Source organism: Chelon labrosus (assembly GCF_963514085.1).
Source record: "Chelon labrosus genome assembly, chromosome: 5".
NCBI classification, from domain to species: domain Eukaryota; kingdom Metazoa; phylum Chordata; class Actinopteri; order Mugiliformes; family Mugilidae; genus Chelon; species Chelon labrosus.
The window spans coordinates 8030641-8047704 of NC_140341.1; the positions used below are offsets into that span (position 1 = coordinate 8030641).

General features: G+C 41.9%; 1 protein-coding gene across 1 annotated transcript; it reads left to right on the forward strand.

Moving 5' to 3' along the window:
- The first annotated feature begins 162 nt into the window (after window positions 1–162).
- Window positions 163–11431, forward strand: hacd2 (3-hydroxyacyl-CoA dehydratase 2). The gene is made up of 7 exons (XM_084545344.1): window positions 163–358; window positions 2704–2821; window positions 3950–3968; window positions 5550–5638; window positions 6090–6211; window positions 10413–10591; window positions 10800–11431. The coding sequence occupies exons 1-7, from the start codon at window positions 234–236 to the stop codon at window positions 10880–10882; spliced, it is 735 nt and encodes a 244-aa protein (XP_084401470.1). The 5' UTR covers window positions 163–233; the 3' UTR covers window positions 10883–11431.
- Window positions 11432–17064: the final 5633 nt, after the last annotated feature.

The window sequence follows — 17064 nt, forward strand, 5'->3', positions numbered from 1 at the left end:
ACAACTTAAACACGTAAATATAGTCAGACGTTAAATATTTTAGCGCCAGTGCTTTAAACAATATGTAACCAAGAGCGTCTTCAGAGCGAATGCGGAAGTGGGAAGGATCGAAGAGTCTCGTTTCTCCTCGATGTCACTTCCGGGTGTGGGCCCCCTGTTCGTTTCCTGACTCGGTGAACCTGACAGCCACCGCCGCCGTCGCCCAGGACCAAAGACCGTTGAGGGTTGCAGTCATGTCGGCAGCTGCCCAGGGGACCAGCAAGGCCTCCCACAGCGATGTGGCGCCGAAGAAAAAGAAGGGACCGGGCGCCCTGGCCACGGCCTACCTGGTCATTTACAACGTTGTTATGACAGCGGGGTATGTAGCGTGTCTCCTCGTGCTAATGCTGCCGTGGCGGAGTGTATGTGTGTGTGTGCTGTTGAGCAAGGCTAAATAACACTGTTACCTCGTTTATAATCTGCTAATTGTATGCAGCTATGAATGGGAAGTCTGCAAACGTGCTGTGTAGTGAGATAACTCTGAATTTGCTTGCAGACATCCGTCGGCTTACACAGATTAACAGCAGCAGACGAGCAAGCTGGCTGCTCACAGTAACTGTAACCCCCTGCACACAATACTAAGAATATTAAGACAGATGGTCCATTGTGTGCAGGCAGTGTGCTTTTGGTTTGTTTTCATCTGGCAAGGCCATGTTTTTATTTTTATTTTTTTTGCAGTACATTTGAAGTAACTTTTAAATAATTAGTTCCCAAAGGGGTTGCATTTGTTTCCTGTAACCCAAAGACAAAACAGTGTTTTAAATCTGCTCTGTAGGGCTTCAAGTTCAAAAAAATAATGTGCAAACTAATCTGTGCATTAAGGTAAAACTAACCAGCAACATTTTTCTTTATTTTTTACAATTAGTTGGTGATTAATACTTACATCAAGGATATAAATGTCTCCAGTTGCCTCCCATGCGGTGTTTGCAGCTTTTCTTTTATGTAGCTATTTCTATTATTTCCCAATCAAAATGTTTAATTTATTAAGCATGAATAATTTATTGATTAAGTACTTTGAAAGTTCAAGGTTATCCGGGTTAGTTTGCTCACATTCAGACCATTTTGAAGGCACGTTTTTGCAGAAAGGTCCCTGTTGGACTTTCTTTTTATTGCTTTTTTTTTCTTTTGCAGCAGAAAAACATCAGATAAAACAAGCTGGATTGCTGTGTCTCTACAGTTTGTTTTGTGTTGCGATCAATGTGAAAGACCTTGTCCTTGTTGTTGATGTACAGACAGTCCATTTCTCCCAGTTTTCTCAACATTGTTCCTTATCTTATGGGTCAGTTGCTCCATAACAGTCACAGTTGGGTCTGGCTTATACCACTTCCTCAAGATTGCTTTCTTACACGCTGCTAATATTTGTTTTCAGTAAATATCTGTCCTCTTTTAACACATTTCCTGCCACGTTGCCAAAATACAGTAGCATACATGACCTAGGTATACCACAACCCAGAATATCTCCACATTTTCTCCAACATGGCTGTGGTACAGATGTTGCTGCTGCTGGATTTTATTTTATAGTGATTTGCTATTTTCTAACTTTGGACACGTGGATATCTTGACCCCACGTACTGAGAAAGAAATCTCTCCGTGCCTCTTTTATTGCTCGGCTTTTTAGACTGTTGCACAATTGAATGGTAGGCGTTGTTTGCTCACTGTTCCAACCAGTTAGGTCACATTTACCCCCGCTCGGCACTGACGGCTCGCACAGTGCTCGCTTTGTGCCGTGCACGAGTTCGGGCGTCGGACCGTTGTAGCTGTTAAGCAGGCCCGCTCAGTTTGATGTTCTTCACCGGCCCCGACTGAGATTGAGGCCGTACAGATAAAATAAAAGCCGCAGCTTTTGTTATCTGCAAAACCAGAGTGTGAAATGAAACTTCCGCCCTGTTTAATGTCTAAACCGGCAACACTCTCTCTGGCCGCAGATCCTGCGCTGCAGCTGACCTTTGACTTGTGTGTCGACAGTCAAAAGATCTAATCAAAGTTGCTGTGCATGCTTTTTATGGAATTAGTGGCTGAGAATAAAATCTAGTTTCTGTACATAATTCAATAAATCACCATGATCAATGTAAGGTTATTAAACACAACACAAATCCTATGACTGTAATTACGACTAACGTTTTATAGGCTGCATTTTATTGTATACTTAAACTTCATTTTCTTAAAACAGATTTAATATGATACACTGAATAATTTTATGTTTAATACACATTAAAGTGAATTGTGTCATTGAATTTAGTTTCACTTTCAGTTCAAACTCAAATAATAGTTTCATCGTTGCTTTTAAATCGCCAAATTACAAGACACTGCTATGTTTAAAGTCAGTCTGAATTATATTTATTAATTGTCAGGGGTATTAGCATTTAAAATCCAGCACACTCAGCTCTTGTGTTAATATATGGGACTAAAAAAATAAATCTTATTTAACTGGAAATTATCATTTGTGCATCATATCTCTCCTTGAACTCAGTATTAACGCTGACTGACAGAAACTATGAGAGTCATCTGTCATATTGAACTTCCTTCCACAATAACCACACACACACACACAAACCGCAGACTTCTGTTTCCACGATAACATCACCTGGTTGATCTGGTTTTCAGTTCTTGAGGTGACTGCACACACAGTGATTTATTCTCCTTCCTTTCATCTCTGCGCTCCAGGTGGCTGGTGATAGCCGTGGGCCTGGTGCGAGCTTACCTGGCCAGAGGAAGCTACCATGGGCTGTACTACTCCATAGAGAAGCCTCTGAAGTTCTTTCAGACCGGAGCGATACTGGAGGTGGGATAAGCGCGAAGGACGGGGCGTACCGACGTGTAACACTTGTTATCTGGTTTATATGTGCAGACTTTAGGGATGCACCAGTTGGTCTTATTTTAGTAATCTAATCACTTCCTGTCTCAGAGGCCAAGTTCAAGCTAATAAGGGCTTCTGTTAAGTGTTTGGTATGCATTCTGTAACATGCCGGCCTAACATGCCTCACTGCACTGTGTTAGAAGCACAGAGCTAAAAATACTTTTTAAAGGAAGTAGAAATACTCAGATAAATTGAGTAATTAAGTAACACTAATGTTTGTTTTAAATGGAATTGTTTCTTCAAATGTTTTAGGTATGCTCGCTCACATACACATATACACCGATTAGCCGTAACATTAAAACCACTGACAGGAGAAGTAAATAACATCTTGTGACGATTCAGTGTTCTGCTGGGAAACTTCAGGACCTGGCATTCATTCATGTGGATGTTACTTAGACACGTAGCACCCACCTAGACCAGACCAGGCACCCCCACCCCATAGCAATGACACTCCTTGACACAGACGCACACACACAAAAACGCTTTAGGAATAACTAAAAAAAAAAACATGAAGAACAGCTCAAGGTGTTGACCTGGCCTCCAAATTCACTAGATCCCAAACTGATCAAGTATTTATGGGATGATCCACAGAGGCCCCTCCCCTCAAAGATCCCCCACTGACAACATTATGTTCCCAGACATCACAGGACACCCTCAGAAGGCCCATGTCCATTCTCTGATGAGTCACAACTGTTTTAGAGGCACAAGGGAGACCTACACAATATTAGGAAGGTGGTCGTAATGTTATGCCTGATCGGTGTACATGCACAGCTAAGCAGCAGGAGGTGTTCTAGTGATCCTGTCCAGACACACTGGACATAACATCAAATCACACGTGCACCGACTGAACTAGACATGAACTGATCCTTATGGGGTCAATTATATTTGAGAATTTACTTAGAAGTCAGATTATGCCTTACAGTTGCACGCATGTTTAAAAAAATAAGGATAGAATGAATGAAGGACAAATGCTAAATGATTCCTGGTTGTGCATGAGAAAGCTGTGAGCTGTGAACTTGTTGAGTAATTGTCTGTTATCTCTTCTTTCCACAGATACTACACTGTGCTATAGGTGAGTCAGCTGCCACTAGTACCACTAGACTGCTTTAACCCTTCATTGCTGTTTGTTACTGTGGTACTTTCTTTGTTATCACAGCTTGAATTTACATCATTTTAAGTTTACTGTCTGAATTGGAGTTCTAACGAATTAACAATTATAATAGACAAGCAGATGGGACACAGTTTAAATGTAACAACAGGAAGCAGGTTTTAATTGAAATTGAAAATTAGACTCTTCATTCTCAGCTTAAATCAGACAAACGTCTTTATCTGATCCCAAAATTTACGACCCGTTTAATGACACGCGAATGTTCGCAGGCGCCCTGCGTGTGTGTAATCGTACGAACAGATGCTTCAGACGCCGCTCTCATCAAATCGTCGAATGAGGGAGCGTCTTCGGGGAGAGCGGCGTTCATCCCTCCGGTGCGGCTCCAGAAACTCTGAGAATCTATGACGAGGAGCGTTTAAACTCCTCCGGGGGGGGGGCTCGCATATTTTTGCTAATTTTGGACGCTCTTTTCTCCGCTCGTCATTGTGACGTCGGTTCGGTTTAAACGCAGCTTGGAGAAATCAAATATCAGTCATGCAGAACATAAACGCACCAGACTAATCTGTTTTTCACCTTTAATCCTTCTCTCACTACGATTGAAACCCTTAGATAAGGGGCTCGTGTTTTCCTCACAAGCTCCTCTCAATCTAATTGTAGATTAATTCTGATCAGTCCAGTCTCATCCAGGTGTTTACATGAGGCATTTTTTTTCTGATTAGGCTAATATATAACATCAACAGCTATCTCAAAAGTCACTTTAACTGGTTTATATGCCGTATTGTAGTTGTTGGTATCTGAAATTATGTTTTTTTTAACACTAATGTTGCATCTGTAGCCTTTTTTTTCCACGTACAACATTTAGTGTTTGCCAAATAAGAGGAGCTGAGGAGCTGTTGGCTCCAGTGGTGTTAATGTGAGGAGGAGAGACCGGCTCTCGCCCGGCCGCCTCGCTTTGAAGCGAGGTCCGTTCGCTTCATTATCTGGGATTTGAAGCTAAAGCTCGCTGACCTTTCCCACTGTAAACAGGCTCCCTGCAGCTGCTTTCCACACACACACACACACACACACACACACACACACACACACACACACACACACTCATAAATACTGAGTGGACTCTAGGTTCCTCTCTACTGGCCAACAGAAGACACTGCAGCTTTATTTATCGTTTTATTCTGTGTGGATCTATCCCATCGTCTCATGAAGCCATTAGCTGTGAGCATCCTGTCTAATATAGTTACTTATAATAATTATTATTACTAAAAATCAATTATAATCAAATATTTAATGACCTTAAACTGGAAATGGCCCAGCAGTAGTAATTACTCAGGATGCATCGGTGTCATTTTCACTCAAATCCAAAAGATAAACATCGATTATTTGCACGTAAATGAGGCTCTTATATGTAATAAATACTCCACGTTGAAATCTTTAAATGTCTCAGGTGTAAACGTTTTGTTCCAGGCGCTCAGATTTAAGAAGAATATTGTACTTTTTTTTTTTTTTTGCTTCAGAGACAAATCATTCTTTCTGCTCTTGTCCCAGGGATTGTACCGTCCTCTGTGGTCCTCACCGGATTCCAGGTCATGTCCCGAGTTTTCCTCACCTGGGCCGTCACACACAGCGTCAGGGAGGTATGCTGAGTTTCTCTCCGCTCACTACACACACACAAATAAATCTATACAGTCTCTGTTGCGTACCCGTGTTCAGAAGTGACCAGCTGATGTACTGTTTGCCCTGTTTATAGATCGGCGAGCAGTGAATGTGTAAGTAACGATAGATGGTCTTGCTGTAGCGTCGAAAGAATGGATGATGTTTTCTGTGCCTGTTTTGTATGATGCCGTACTGACATTTATTCTCAAGCTCTCTCCCTTTCATGTGAATCTTTTTAACATATTTGCATCGGTTTTTAACCTAATATCTGAGGATGGTGAAGCTCGGCCTGCAGTGTGATCTCTCTCTCTGAGCGTTTGACACAAACAGCATGACAGGATGAGTTTAGTCTGCAGCGAGTGTCTAGCAGAGCATGACTGGAGCCCGTCTCTTCCTCTGTCCTCCCTCCATCATCCTCTGTGTGTGTTTCAGGTCCAGAGCGAGGACAGTGTCCTGCTGTTCGTCACAGCCTGGACCGTCACGGAGATCATCCGCTACTCCTTCTACACCTTCAGTCTGCTCAACCACCTGCCATACCTCATCAAATGGGCACGGTAGGAAAACTGGATTGTTTGTTTTTTTTCCCCAGATGTTTTAAAGCTTTCATTTTAATATATATATGCAGTGCACACGTTGCAGGAACTTTGCTCAGGGACTAGGGACTTTAGGAGGTACTCAGTGAGTTTCCATAACAGGGAGTTCCTGGAAAATTATTTTTAGTCCCTCCTTGACAGGTAGCACTTTTAAAAAGGAGCAGGAATGTTGGCATCCAATCTCACCATTGATCTCTGCAGTATCCCATAAGATCTGTTTGCCTTCTGTAAATCTATTTCCAAAATATGGACAATGTGTCACCACTAACTTGCATTGGCCAAACTGGCACTATTTTCCCGGGGATACGGGCAGCACCATCTTGCGACTTTGGAGCCAGAGTCTGATTAGTACGGTTCGAGAGTGGAGCCACAGGGAGCCGCAATAACGATGCCCCGCCCACACTTCCTCCAGACTCACTCGCGTTTTTGTTTGATTAATACTACGCCCTGCTCCACCTGGTATACGGAAATGTTTTTTTTTGTTTTTTTTACAACTGTCACTGTCCCACGGGACCACTCTACGGAGCGGTTGGCATGGCAACTGGTGGTTGCCATTATGTCACACCCTGTTTCTAACTAAAACGAAAATTGGCGCTTGAACATGCATCTACATTATATTAATTATCTAAAATGACAGAAACCATCCTTGAAAAAAAAATAAATATTCGAGGTGTGTTTTAGTTTGACCGAAGTCCCATCCACTAACATGGAGGGGGTGGCGCTTATGACCTATACTGCAGCCAGACACCAGGGGGAGCTCTACTTGCTTTCTCTTTGACTTTTGAGGAGCAGTTCCTCCGTCCATCTTTATACAGTCTATGGGACACACAGCAAGGCTTCAGTCTGAAGGACTCTTTTTTATTTCCTGGAAAAGTTCCTGGGACCAAAAATTCTGTTTGCCTGTGTGAGAAATTATGGAGAGGTTAATTACTTATTAATTGGAATACAGAATAATGAAGGCAGAACCAATTTTTAAAAAAAAAAATGTAAAAATTTTTTCTGCTTGCAAAAGAATTAAAACGATTAACCAATATCCATATTATGTTGGTCCAACTAATTGTTTCGGCTCCATATTGTATTTTATTTGTCAAAATGAACATACAATATACAATGAACGTACAGATGACTGATGAATTTGAGCCCGGGGGTTTACTTTGTTTAATAAGAAACTTATTTTTGTGAGCACAGTGCTTCAGAAGTGATTGGTTTAGTTTATTAGTAATTCTAAAAGTAGTTTTTAAAATTATATGAACCAGCTTTCACTGGTATATAAGCATTTCCAAATGAAATATGAAATAAAATGTTGCGCCCTTCACCTATAACACGCAAAACGTCAATTAGATAAAATCACATAAAATGGTGGGAGTAAAAGAAAACGTATAATATTGTATTTTCACTGAAATTACACATTTCTTATTTCTATTTAAAATAATAAACAGCTTTTTCAATTACTCATCTGTAATGATGATGTTTACATCACTTCATTCAAATACTAAAAGACATGCTACTCTTTTTCTGCACGATACAACAATGGAAACAAAGAGAGCTTTATGACGTGATGATGTTACATAGAAAAACAAATCACCATCGTCTCGCAGTCATTCTGAGAAGACATCACTTCAAACTGATTAGTTATTTCAAAGAAATCATCAAACCTGTTCTGTCACCGCAATAAAAAATAAAAAAAATCTACATCTCTCCCTTCGCCTAATGGGATTTTTCTGCATCTACAACCACGGCAACAGTTGTTAAGTGGCTCCCTCCCGGAAGTCTTTGTTGCTAGGTAGCAAATGAGACCGCTGCTATATTGGTATCCGACTTTCAGTTTGAGTTGCACCCTGAGAGACGGGAAAAAAATTGGTCGGGCATCTGTGTGAAATCCAGCGAAGGATCAGAGGAAGACAGCTGCTGGGCTTGGAGTGCTAGTTAGAGAAGAAGAGGCAGAAGTTCTCATCTTCTCACTTTGATGTTTATTCTCTCTTGCGGAAGAAAAGGACTTCGGCTCGTATTCAAATGCGCGCTTTCGACTCTTCCTCTTCACGCGGTCAGATCCCCGAACAGTTCAGTGATTAAAAATTTACGAAGCGTGCACAGGCGGCCTTGTATCTTTATTTACGCTTTTGATTTATTTATTTTTTCCTTGGAGCAGCACCAAGTATGAACCCACATCTACGTTGTAATATTCATTTATTTCAATTTTATTTGCTCCATCTTGCGGTTTTTCGATTTGAGTAGTGAATGCAGCTTCTCTACCTGTCAGCCATTCATGAGTGTTTTAGAGATCTAGTTCCTTGAACCATTGCCTGCTTGAATTACTTCTCTCTGAACCTGAGCACATTCTTAGACAGCGCTCATTCTCCACAAGCTTCTCTTTGAAGAGATAAAAATGTTTCTTCTATGTCTGCCCCTGGCGACATCTTTTTATTCTTTTCTGTTCCTTGTACAGTTTCACATTCCCAAATATAGACGAAGTGATCTTTATAAACGGATACAAAAGCTGTCGGGAAGGAAGGACGTTTTGGTAGCCAAGCTTGTGTTTGAGCTGACTTTGGTTGCGTGTAGGCAAACGGTTCTCATGGAGAGCAAAACAGGCAGAAGGCCAAGTCATACACGAGTGGCAAGCAAGCAAACAAATACCTTAAATGAAGCGGTTGTAGTTGTTTTAATCTGTTAACTGATTGTAAAACTGGATTTGTGCTTCTGTGTCAGATCCAGGCCTTAGTGCCTCCCCAAGAATATGACTTCAGGTCTTATTACATACACAGAGAAACTAAACGGTATCTGACTAGCCAACGACTAGCATTTTACAATAACACTGTAAAATGCGCACAAGTGTAAACACTAGGCCATGAACCAGAGGGTTCACAGTTCAATCCCTGGTACGTTAACCAAATGCCAAGACGTCTTTGACACTGAACCCCAAGTTGCTCCCAGTGCTTGGTAATGATGTGTGAAAGTGTGTGCACTTGTGTGAACGAGTGGGTAGATGAGACTGTATGCGCTATATAAAGAACAGTTAACGAGACCGTTTGCGCAGGCTACGACATACAGTATATGACGCCTGTCCGTTGCGAGAGATTCGTTCGTTCATTCATTCATTTCCATCCACTTATCCGAGGTCGGGTCGCGATGGCAACAGGCTTCAGGGACTTCAGACGTAGCTTTCCCCAGCAACTCATTCCAGGTCTTCCCAGTCAATCCCAATGCGTTCCCAGGCCAGTCGAGATATATAATCCCTCCAGTGAGTGGGTCTGGGTCTTCCCCGGGGTCTCCTACCGGCTGGCCGTGCCCTGTAAACCTCCAAAAGGGAGGCGCCCAGGGGGCTTCCGAACAAGATGCCCCATCCACCTCAGCTGGCCCCTTTCGACGCAAATGAGCAAAGGAGCGCTTCGGCTACGAGCTCCTCACCCCATCTCTAAGGCTGAGCCCAACCACCCTTTCGGGGGAACCTCATTTCAGCCGCTAGTAGAGAGATTTAATCAGGCTTTAAATCTCTCAACTTCATTGTTGCGTCTAAAGTTGCTAGTTAGACACACAGAACAGGTAGCCTTGGTCTGGCTACACCAGAAACCCTTAAACTCTAGCTGTTGCCGCCTTAGGCTCAGTCATCAACCAGTAGTCGATTGATTCCCAGATTGTAGATGAAGTGCTTTCTTCAAAACCACCTACTTCTTTATCCAACAAAACTTCAAAAAAGGCAACTGGACTTGTAGAGTTTTTTTGAGAAGACGTTTCACCACTCATCCGAGTAGCTTCTTGAGTTCTAGGGGACTGGTGGGAAGTCTGAGGTTTATTAGCATAGCAAGCAAGTTTTTCAGGAGGACTTCCTATTTAAACCTCAGACTTCCCACCAGTCCCCTAGAACTGAAGACGCTACTCGGATGAGTGAAACGTCTTCTCAAAAAACTCTACAAGTCCAGTTGCCTTTTTTGAACCTTTGTTGGATATACCATGACCTGGATGACTGAGAACCTTCACAGACACCTTCTTCTTTGTTTCCATCACATTTTCACTGAGTTGCCCTGATGCTTGTAAAAAGCCAGTCCTGGATCGCTTCCCTCAGTGCTTTGGTGTCTGTAAGGGCGACGACGCCCACTCTTCCACCCTCTGTTGCAGAAACAATGAATAATAAACCGATATGATTTATCATTTCTCTCTGCAGGTACACCTTTTTCTTCGTGCTGTACCCCATGGGAGTGACCGGGGAGCTGCTGACTATTTATGCGGCGCTACCGACCGTGCAGAAGACGGGCCTGTACTCTGTCACCCTCCCCAACAAGTACAACTTCTCTTTCGACTACTACTCCTTCCTCATCCTCGTCATGATCTCCTACATTCCCCGTAAGTCGACGCAGTGATATTGTGCTTCCAGTCAGAATTGACTTTATATTAACATGATGACTGTCCTAGCAGTCATCATTTGTTCTGTTTGGTGAATAAAAACCAACCCTAACCCTATTTATTAGACACACATGTACATTGTACTATATTACAATTAAAAGCCTAATGTATAAGTATGTTGTTAAACTTTTGTTGTGTGTCCCTCCAGTCTTTCCCCAGCTTTACTTCCACATGATACGACAGAGGAAGAAGGTGCTGGGCCACATAGAGGACTACAGCAAGGTGGAGTGAGTCCGGCAGCGTTCAGAAAGATCCAGACGAGCGAGAAGAAACCAAAACATCCACCGAACGAGGAACAAAATCACGTCAGCGTATCAAAACACGACCAGTTTTCAAAGTGCCAGACCTGCCCTGGCAGACGATCCTCTTTTCTTTCTTTTTTGTTTTTTATTTTTACAACTGTTATTTTCAGATGCTCCCAAAAATCACAAATGAACAGGTGTTTTTGTTGTTATTTATTTATGAACAAACTACAGGTAATTTTTGTTTAGTTTGAGAGCTCGCAGCTTTAAAAAACTGTGTTTTTACTTGGATACGGTTGAGCTGCTAGCAGAGCACCAATAGAGTTGATAACCTCCTGTTAAATGACACTATAGAGAAGAGTAGAATACATTTCTCACCTCCCTGGTTTGCTTCTACGCCGTAATGTAGAGAGTAATGTGAAATCTAGCACTGAAAGGTTTGTGTTTGTTTTCCAGCTTTTGTGTTGGTTAATTTACTTCATTCCAACGTTTGATTACATTCCTCATTTAGTTCAATAAACCTTTTTTTTTTTCATTCCACATTCGCACGCTTGGTTTTTCTGTCGGCTGCTGCGTGTTTGCTGTCTGTTGTCACGTCCGTCTCGTTCGCTTTCTCAGTGGTTTTGACTGTGTTTATTCTTTAAAAGTTTCCCAGTCACGATTGTGCAATTTGATTTACCTCATTGTTTGACGTTCAGCTGGTTTATACATTAATAGCAAGTCATGTTTTTTTTTTTTTGTCCATCCCATAGACTGCAACTGTAACCATAATTGGAGAAAACAAGTATCCCAAGCGTAGACTGTATATAAATATGGACACTGCATCCCCACATTGGCTAAACTGACGCTATTTTCCCACGGGTACCGGCGGCGCCATCTTGCCACTTTGTAGCCAGAGTCTGATCAGCACAGTCTGAGAGTGGAGCCACGTGGATATTGATGCCCCGCCCACAATTCCTCCAGACTCACTCACATTTTCTACGCTCTGCTCCACCTCCACCAGTCACAAACAAATATTTATTTGCATTATACATTACTATACTTGTTTTTATTTAATTTTTTGTTCCTCGCACCACTCTTCCGGAGCGGTCGGCATGGCAACTGGTAGTCGCCATCATGTCACATCCTGTTTCTATAGCGTCAAATAACTAACAAAAATTAACCTTATCCAAAAAACTGACACTTGAACATGCATCAACATTATATTAACTACCTAAAATGACTGAAACTATCCTTGAAAAAAAAAATATTTGGGTGTGTTTTAGCATTTTAGTTTGGCCCAAGTCCCATCCACTGACATGAAAGGGGCGGAGCTTATAACCTGTACCGCAGCCAACCACCAGGGGGTGCTCTACTTGCTTTGGCTTCACTTTTGAGGAGCAGCTCCGCCATCCGTCTTTATTTACAGTCTATGTTCCATCCAAATGAGAACCATCTGTATTACAACATGCACAATTTCATGCCTTCTTCATTAAGCTCCCACTCATCTCACCTCGTCTATTATTAATTTAAGAAGTCTGTGTCTTTTAAACAGGATGTTAAAAACCAGTTACGGCAAAAAAAAACAAAACAAAAAAAACATTTATTATGACAAAAGTTAAGGGACACTACAGCAAAAAAACAACATAGCACAACACGTAGCATCAGATGAAATAAGCTTTGATATGTTACAGGAGCAAAAAACTAACAAAAAAAGCATTGTAGCCCAAATATTAATAATGTTGGATGTTTAAGAATTTTTATTTTAATACAGTGAAATCACTGTACTTTGGTACATAAAGTTGGTGGTCATGGTTTTCTTATATAGACATGTGTGAGCTGAAATATTCCTATAAGTGAAATGCTTTTGTCGAAAGCAATGGTGTTTTTGTTTTTTTTACGTTTTGTTGCTGTGTGGCGTTTTTGAGTTAAATCCAGAAAGCTTTCTTACAACTCTAGTTGTACGTAGCCATGCAGAAGGAATTGTATTTTATTACTTTTTGAGGTAAATTTAGTTGTAGTGCTGTTATTTTCCTAGAAGGCTCTTTTTCTGACAAATATTGAGGTCTGTTAATTACCCAGAGTGACTGAAGTACTTGTTTCAAGAAAAACGATGCTGTCAAAGCCTTTTAAACATTGGTTTTAAAGTTTAAAGGAGCGCAAACAAAAATTCCTGCTCTCTTGTGAAGGGTGACATCTCAAAAAACAACTGCCGGGAGGAGGTTTTCTTTTGGAAATTGGACCGAACATTTAACGTTTTCCAGTCTCAGTCTCAGTCCTATAAAAATGTACCATCAGAAGCCAACATCCACAAGAGAGCATCCTCAAAGCAAATATCACTGATATCGCACACGAGACAATGTGTCGCTAAAGTCCTGCCTGCTGTCATGATCACGAACCCCAGCACTCCTTTCCTCTAGCGAGGTGAGCATCAAGCGGCCGTCTTGTCAAATCTACCCCGTGTGCTCCTTTATTCTTCCACTGATGGTTGCGCATGATTCGGGATACTTGTTGGAAATATCTTGCGGGAGTGCAGCTTGTTGTAAAACTGCATGAAAAAGGGGGGAGATATCTGGACGCTTGCAACATGATCTGTGTTCTGACCTGAGTTAAAATGGAAACCTACGTACGTAAGCATGGCCAATGTTACCCCAGAACTGGTTCTACTGAATAAAGTTTTGATACAAATGTTTTGCATGGGGCCAGCTGACTTTGTACAGGTATGACTAATGAGTATATATTTACAATAAACCTATATAATGGGAAGTATATTCCGATTTTTTTTATATACATATATATATTTACATAACTGACATGACACTGATTCATGAACAGAGTTAATGGAAGACTTTGAGTTCTAGTGCCCTTCTGCTGGTTTCTATGAACCTTAATGTAGCGGTGACTCACTCACTCATCCACTACGTAGGTGGGAGCATTGTCAGCTGTACAGTTTAGGCTCCACCGGCTAAATGCAGACCAACTCAGAAGTATCTCAGAATCCATTAGCCATGCTGCTATGTGCTCGTACTGTAATGAAAATGGACTTGATGCACTGTGCCAGGTCGGGCTGGTCGCCCCTCAAGATGACTGCGTCTTTCTTCTTAGTGCTGCTGTTAATATCGTTTCGTGGCGTTTGATAGGCACGCTAGAGTGCAAACAGTTTGCAGGCTCAGGTCCATTCAAGATATTCAACATACAGCCACAACATTATGACCACTGACAGGAGAAGTGAATAACATTGATCGTTTTGTGACAATTCAGTGTTCTGCTGGGAAACGTCTGGACCTGACATTCATTCGTGTGGATGTTACTTAGACATGTAGCACCCACCTAGACCAGACCAGACACCCTCACCCCATAGCAATGACACTCCTTGATGGCAGCAGCCATCCCCAGCAGGATGCCGCCTGACACAGGCACAGAAACGGTTTAGGAACAACTAAAAAAACATGAAGAACAGCACAAGGTGTTGACCTGGCCTCCAAATTCAGTAGGTCCCAAACTGATCAAGTATCTGTGGGATGATCCACAGATGCCCCTCCCCTCAAAGACCCCCCCACTAACAACATCCTGTTGCCAGACACCACAGGACACCCTCAGAAGGTCCATGTCCATTCTCTGATGAGTCACAACTGTTTTGGAGGCACAAGGGAGACCTACACAATATTAGGAAGGTGGTCATAATGTTATGCCTGATCGGTGCACAACTGTCAGTCTGTCTAAATGACACACGTTATATGGCATGCAATCATAAATGTGTACACATGTCAAACCCACACAAAAATGTGCTGTCATTTTACTGGATAGCTTTCTTAAATCTGAGACTTTTGGATCGACATTCAAGCAGCAGATGCTTGACCAGTCTTTACATACATATTTTCAGCAGCTGCTCCAAAACCCACGATCCCTTACTCTGACATGTTTTCAGTAAATCTCTGTTATTCATTAAACACAGGGAGCTCATGACAGGTGCTGTCACCACTGTGAGAGTGTGTTGCTTATATAAGTCTCAAGTTGGAAAACTGTCAAAGAATCAACAAAGTGAAGACTGTAAATCTGTACAAAAGTTATTACTCTGCGTTCTTAATAAAAATCAAAACAAACCCCACAATGATAAATTAACTTGAGTTAGAACTGGTACAGATCTAACCATAATACTTCACAATATGACTCCTATGCAACACTTTCTATGCCGCTTAATTGATGTAGTTAATTTTTATCATAATATCATGTATGGAGGAAGTAGTCTTCATCTAAACTACTTATTTACTCCTAAATACGTACAACCAAAATGAACATTTCTGTATTTATAATTTGCGAGTGTGACGAAAATGTAAGTAAATTATTTTAAATGTCTTTGAAACTGATTTTTGATCGAAGCCTGCCTCATTTTTAAATACATATAGTGCACTAATCTTTGTTTTTCTAATTTGAAGTTACAGATACTCGCATGTGGGTGTTTTCTTGTGTGCGCCAGCGTTACCAGGTCTGTTGTTAAATGACAGTGTTACAGCAGCCGAGTGGAGAGAACGGTAGCACACAGGATCAGCGCAAAAAAGGAAGCATGCACCGTGTTAAAGTATCACTGTCAGTAAGCAAGTGGGCTGCATGCTCTCAAATAAGAAGAAAGATAATTAAGGAATTTGTCTATACTGGCTTATTGGTAGGTATTTGTCAGCACAAACGATAAGCGATAATTGGAAAATGCACAAAGGATACTCGTTCATTCATTCATTTTCTGTAACTGCTTGTCCTCTGAGGATCTGAGGAGACACAGAGAGACAGACAACCATTCACACTCACACCTACAGACGATTTAGAATCACCAATTAACCTAACAAGCATGTCTCTGGACGGTGGGAGGAAGCCGGAGTACCTGGAGAGAACCCACGCAGACACAGGGAGAACATGCAAACTCCACACAGAATCCATAACCTTCTTGCTGTGAGGCATCCGCGCCAATCACCACACCACTGTGCCGCCCCATGAAGGCTACGCATGCAGGAATTCTGAGATTTATTGCACAGTGCAGACATTGCATGTGAAATATAGTGATTAATACTGGCAATGTTTTTGAGCAAAATAGACAGAAAAACCTTATTTATCAGAAACAAAGCGGGAAGTGACGACCCGTACAGTAACAGAACATGCTCTGACCCTGTAATACCATATTTAATTCAAGACAAGATATATTTATGTGCAGATACAAGCTATGCATTTTCTCCTGTCACAGATTTAATTACAGAACAATACGTTCACAGTGTCAGATTTTGCAAAGAATCTGATATGAATCCAAACAGAACGTCTAAGAAACGCGAGCGACTGAGTGTGACTCCCACTTACTGACAGCATGTACAATTGCAGATTGTTCTGTATATGTGTGTATATGTGTGTGTGTGTGTGTGGCTGTATAAGCCCAGGAGTGGCTATAAAGCTTTCTCTCTCTCCACCAGGATGAGTCACACAACTGCAGTCCTCGTCATTTTCTTGTTTTTATGAAAGACAGAATCAAAGTGACCGGATTCTTTCTCCTTTACAGGCTGCTGTGGATGAGCTGTAGATAGATAGATAGATAGATAGATAGATAGATAGATAGATAGATTTTACGTGGCCGTTCAGTGAGACATCATCAACACATAATAAACTATTCAGCGACGGCTAGCACAAGATGGTTTTCTGCTCTCTCTGATGGGGTTCGTGTAAATGATGCACATGTTGGAAACCGTGCAGCCTGATGATCAGAATTACCATTTCATGACCTCATTTATTCAGTATGATTACACCGCACTGAACGGTTGATTCGCAGGGCTGGAATCCGACCTGGTCGGCTGGTTGTGGTGCGTTTTCTGGGTTGTGATGATGCAGCCACGTTCATTCATTCACCTTCTGTGACCACTGCTTGTCCTGTGAAGGGTCGCGGGGGATGCTGGAGCCTATCCCAGCTGTCATCGGGCGAGAGGCAGGTCTCCAGTCTATCTCAGGGTTAACACAGAGAGACAGACAACCATTCACACTCACACCAACGGCCAAGTTAGAATCGCCAATTAATCTAACAAACATGTCTTTGGACGGTGGGAGGAAGCCGGAGTACCTGGAGAGAACCCACGCAGACACAGGGAGAACATGCAAACTCCACACAGAAAGGCCCCAGTCGGCTTGGATTCGAACCTGGAACCTTCTTGCTGTGATGCA

Coding starts and splice junctions, on each gene's coding strand:
- hacd2 (XM_084545344.1), top strand. CDS start 234: ATGTCGGCAGCTGCCCAGGGGACCAGCAAGGCCTCCCACAGCGATGTG. Junction 359..2,703: donor AACGTTGTTATGACAGCGGG/GTATGTAGCGTG, acceptor TCTGCGCTCCAG/GTGGCTGGTGATAGCCGTGG. Junction 6,212..10,412: donor TACCTCATCAAATGGGCACG/GTAGGAAAACTG, acceptor TTCTCTCTGCAG/GTACACCTTTTTCTTCGTGC.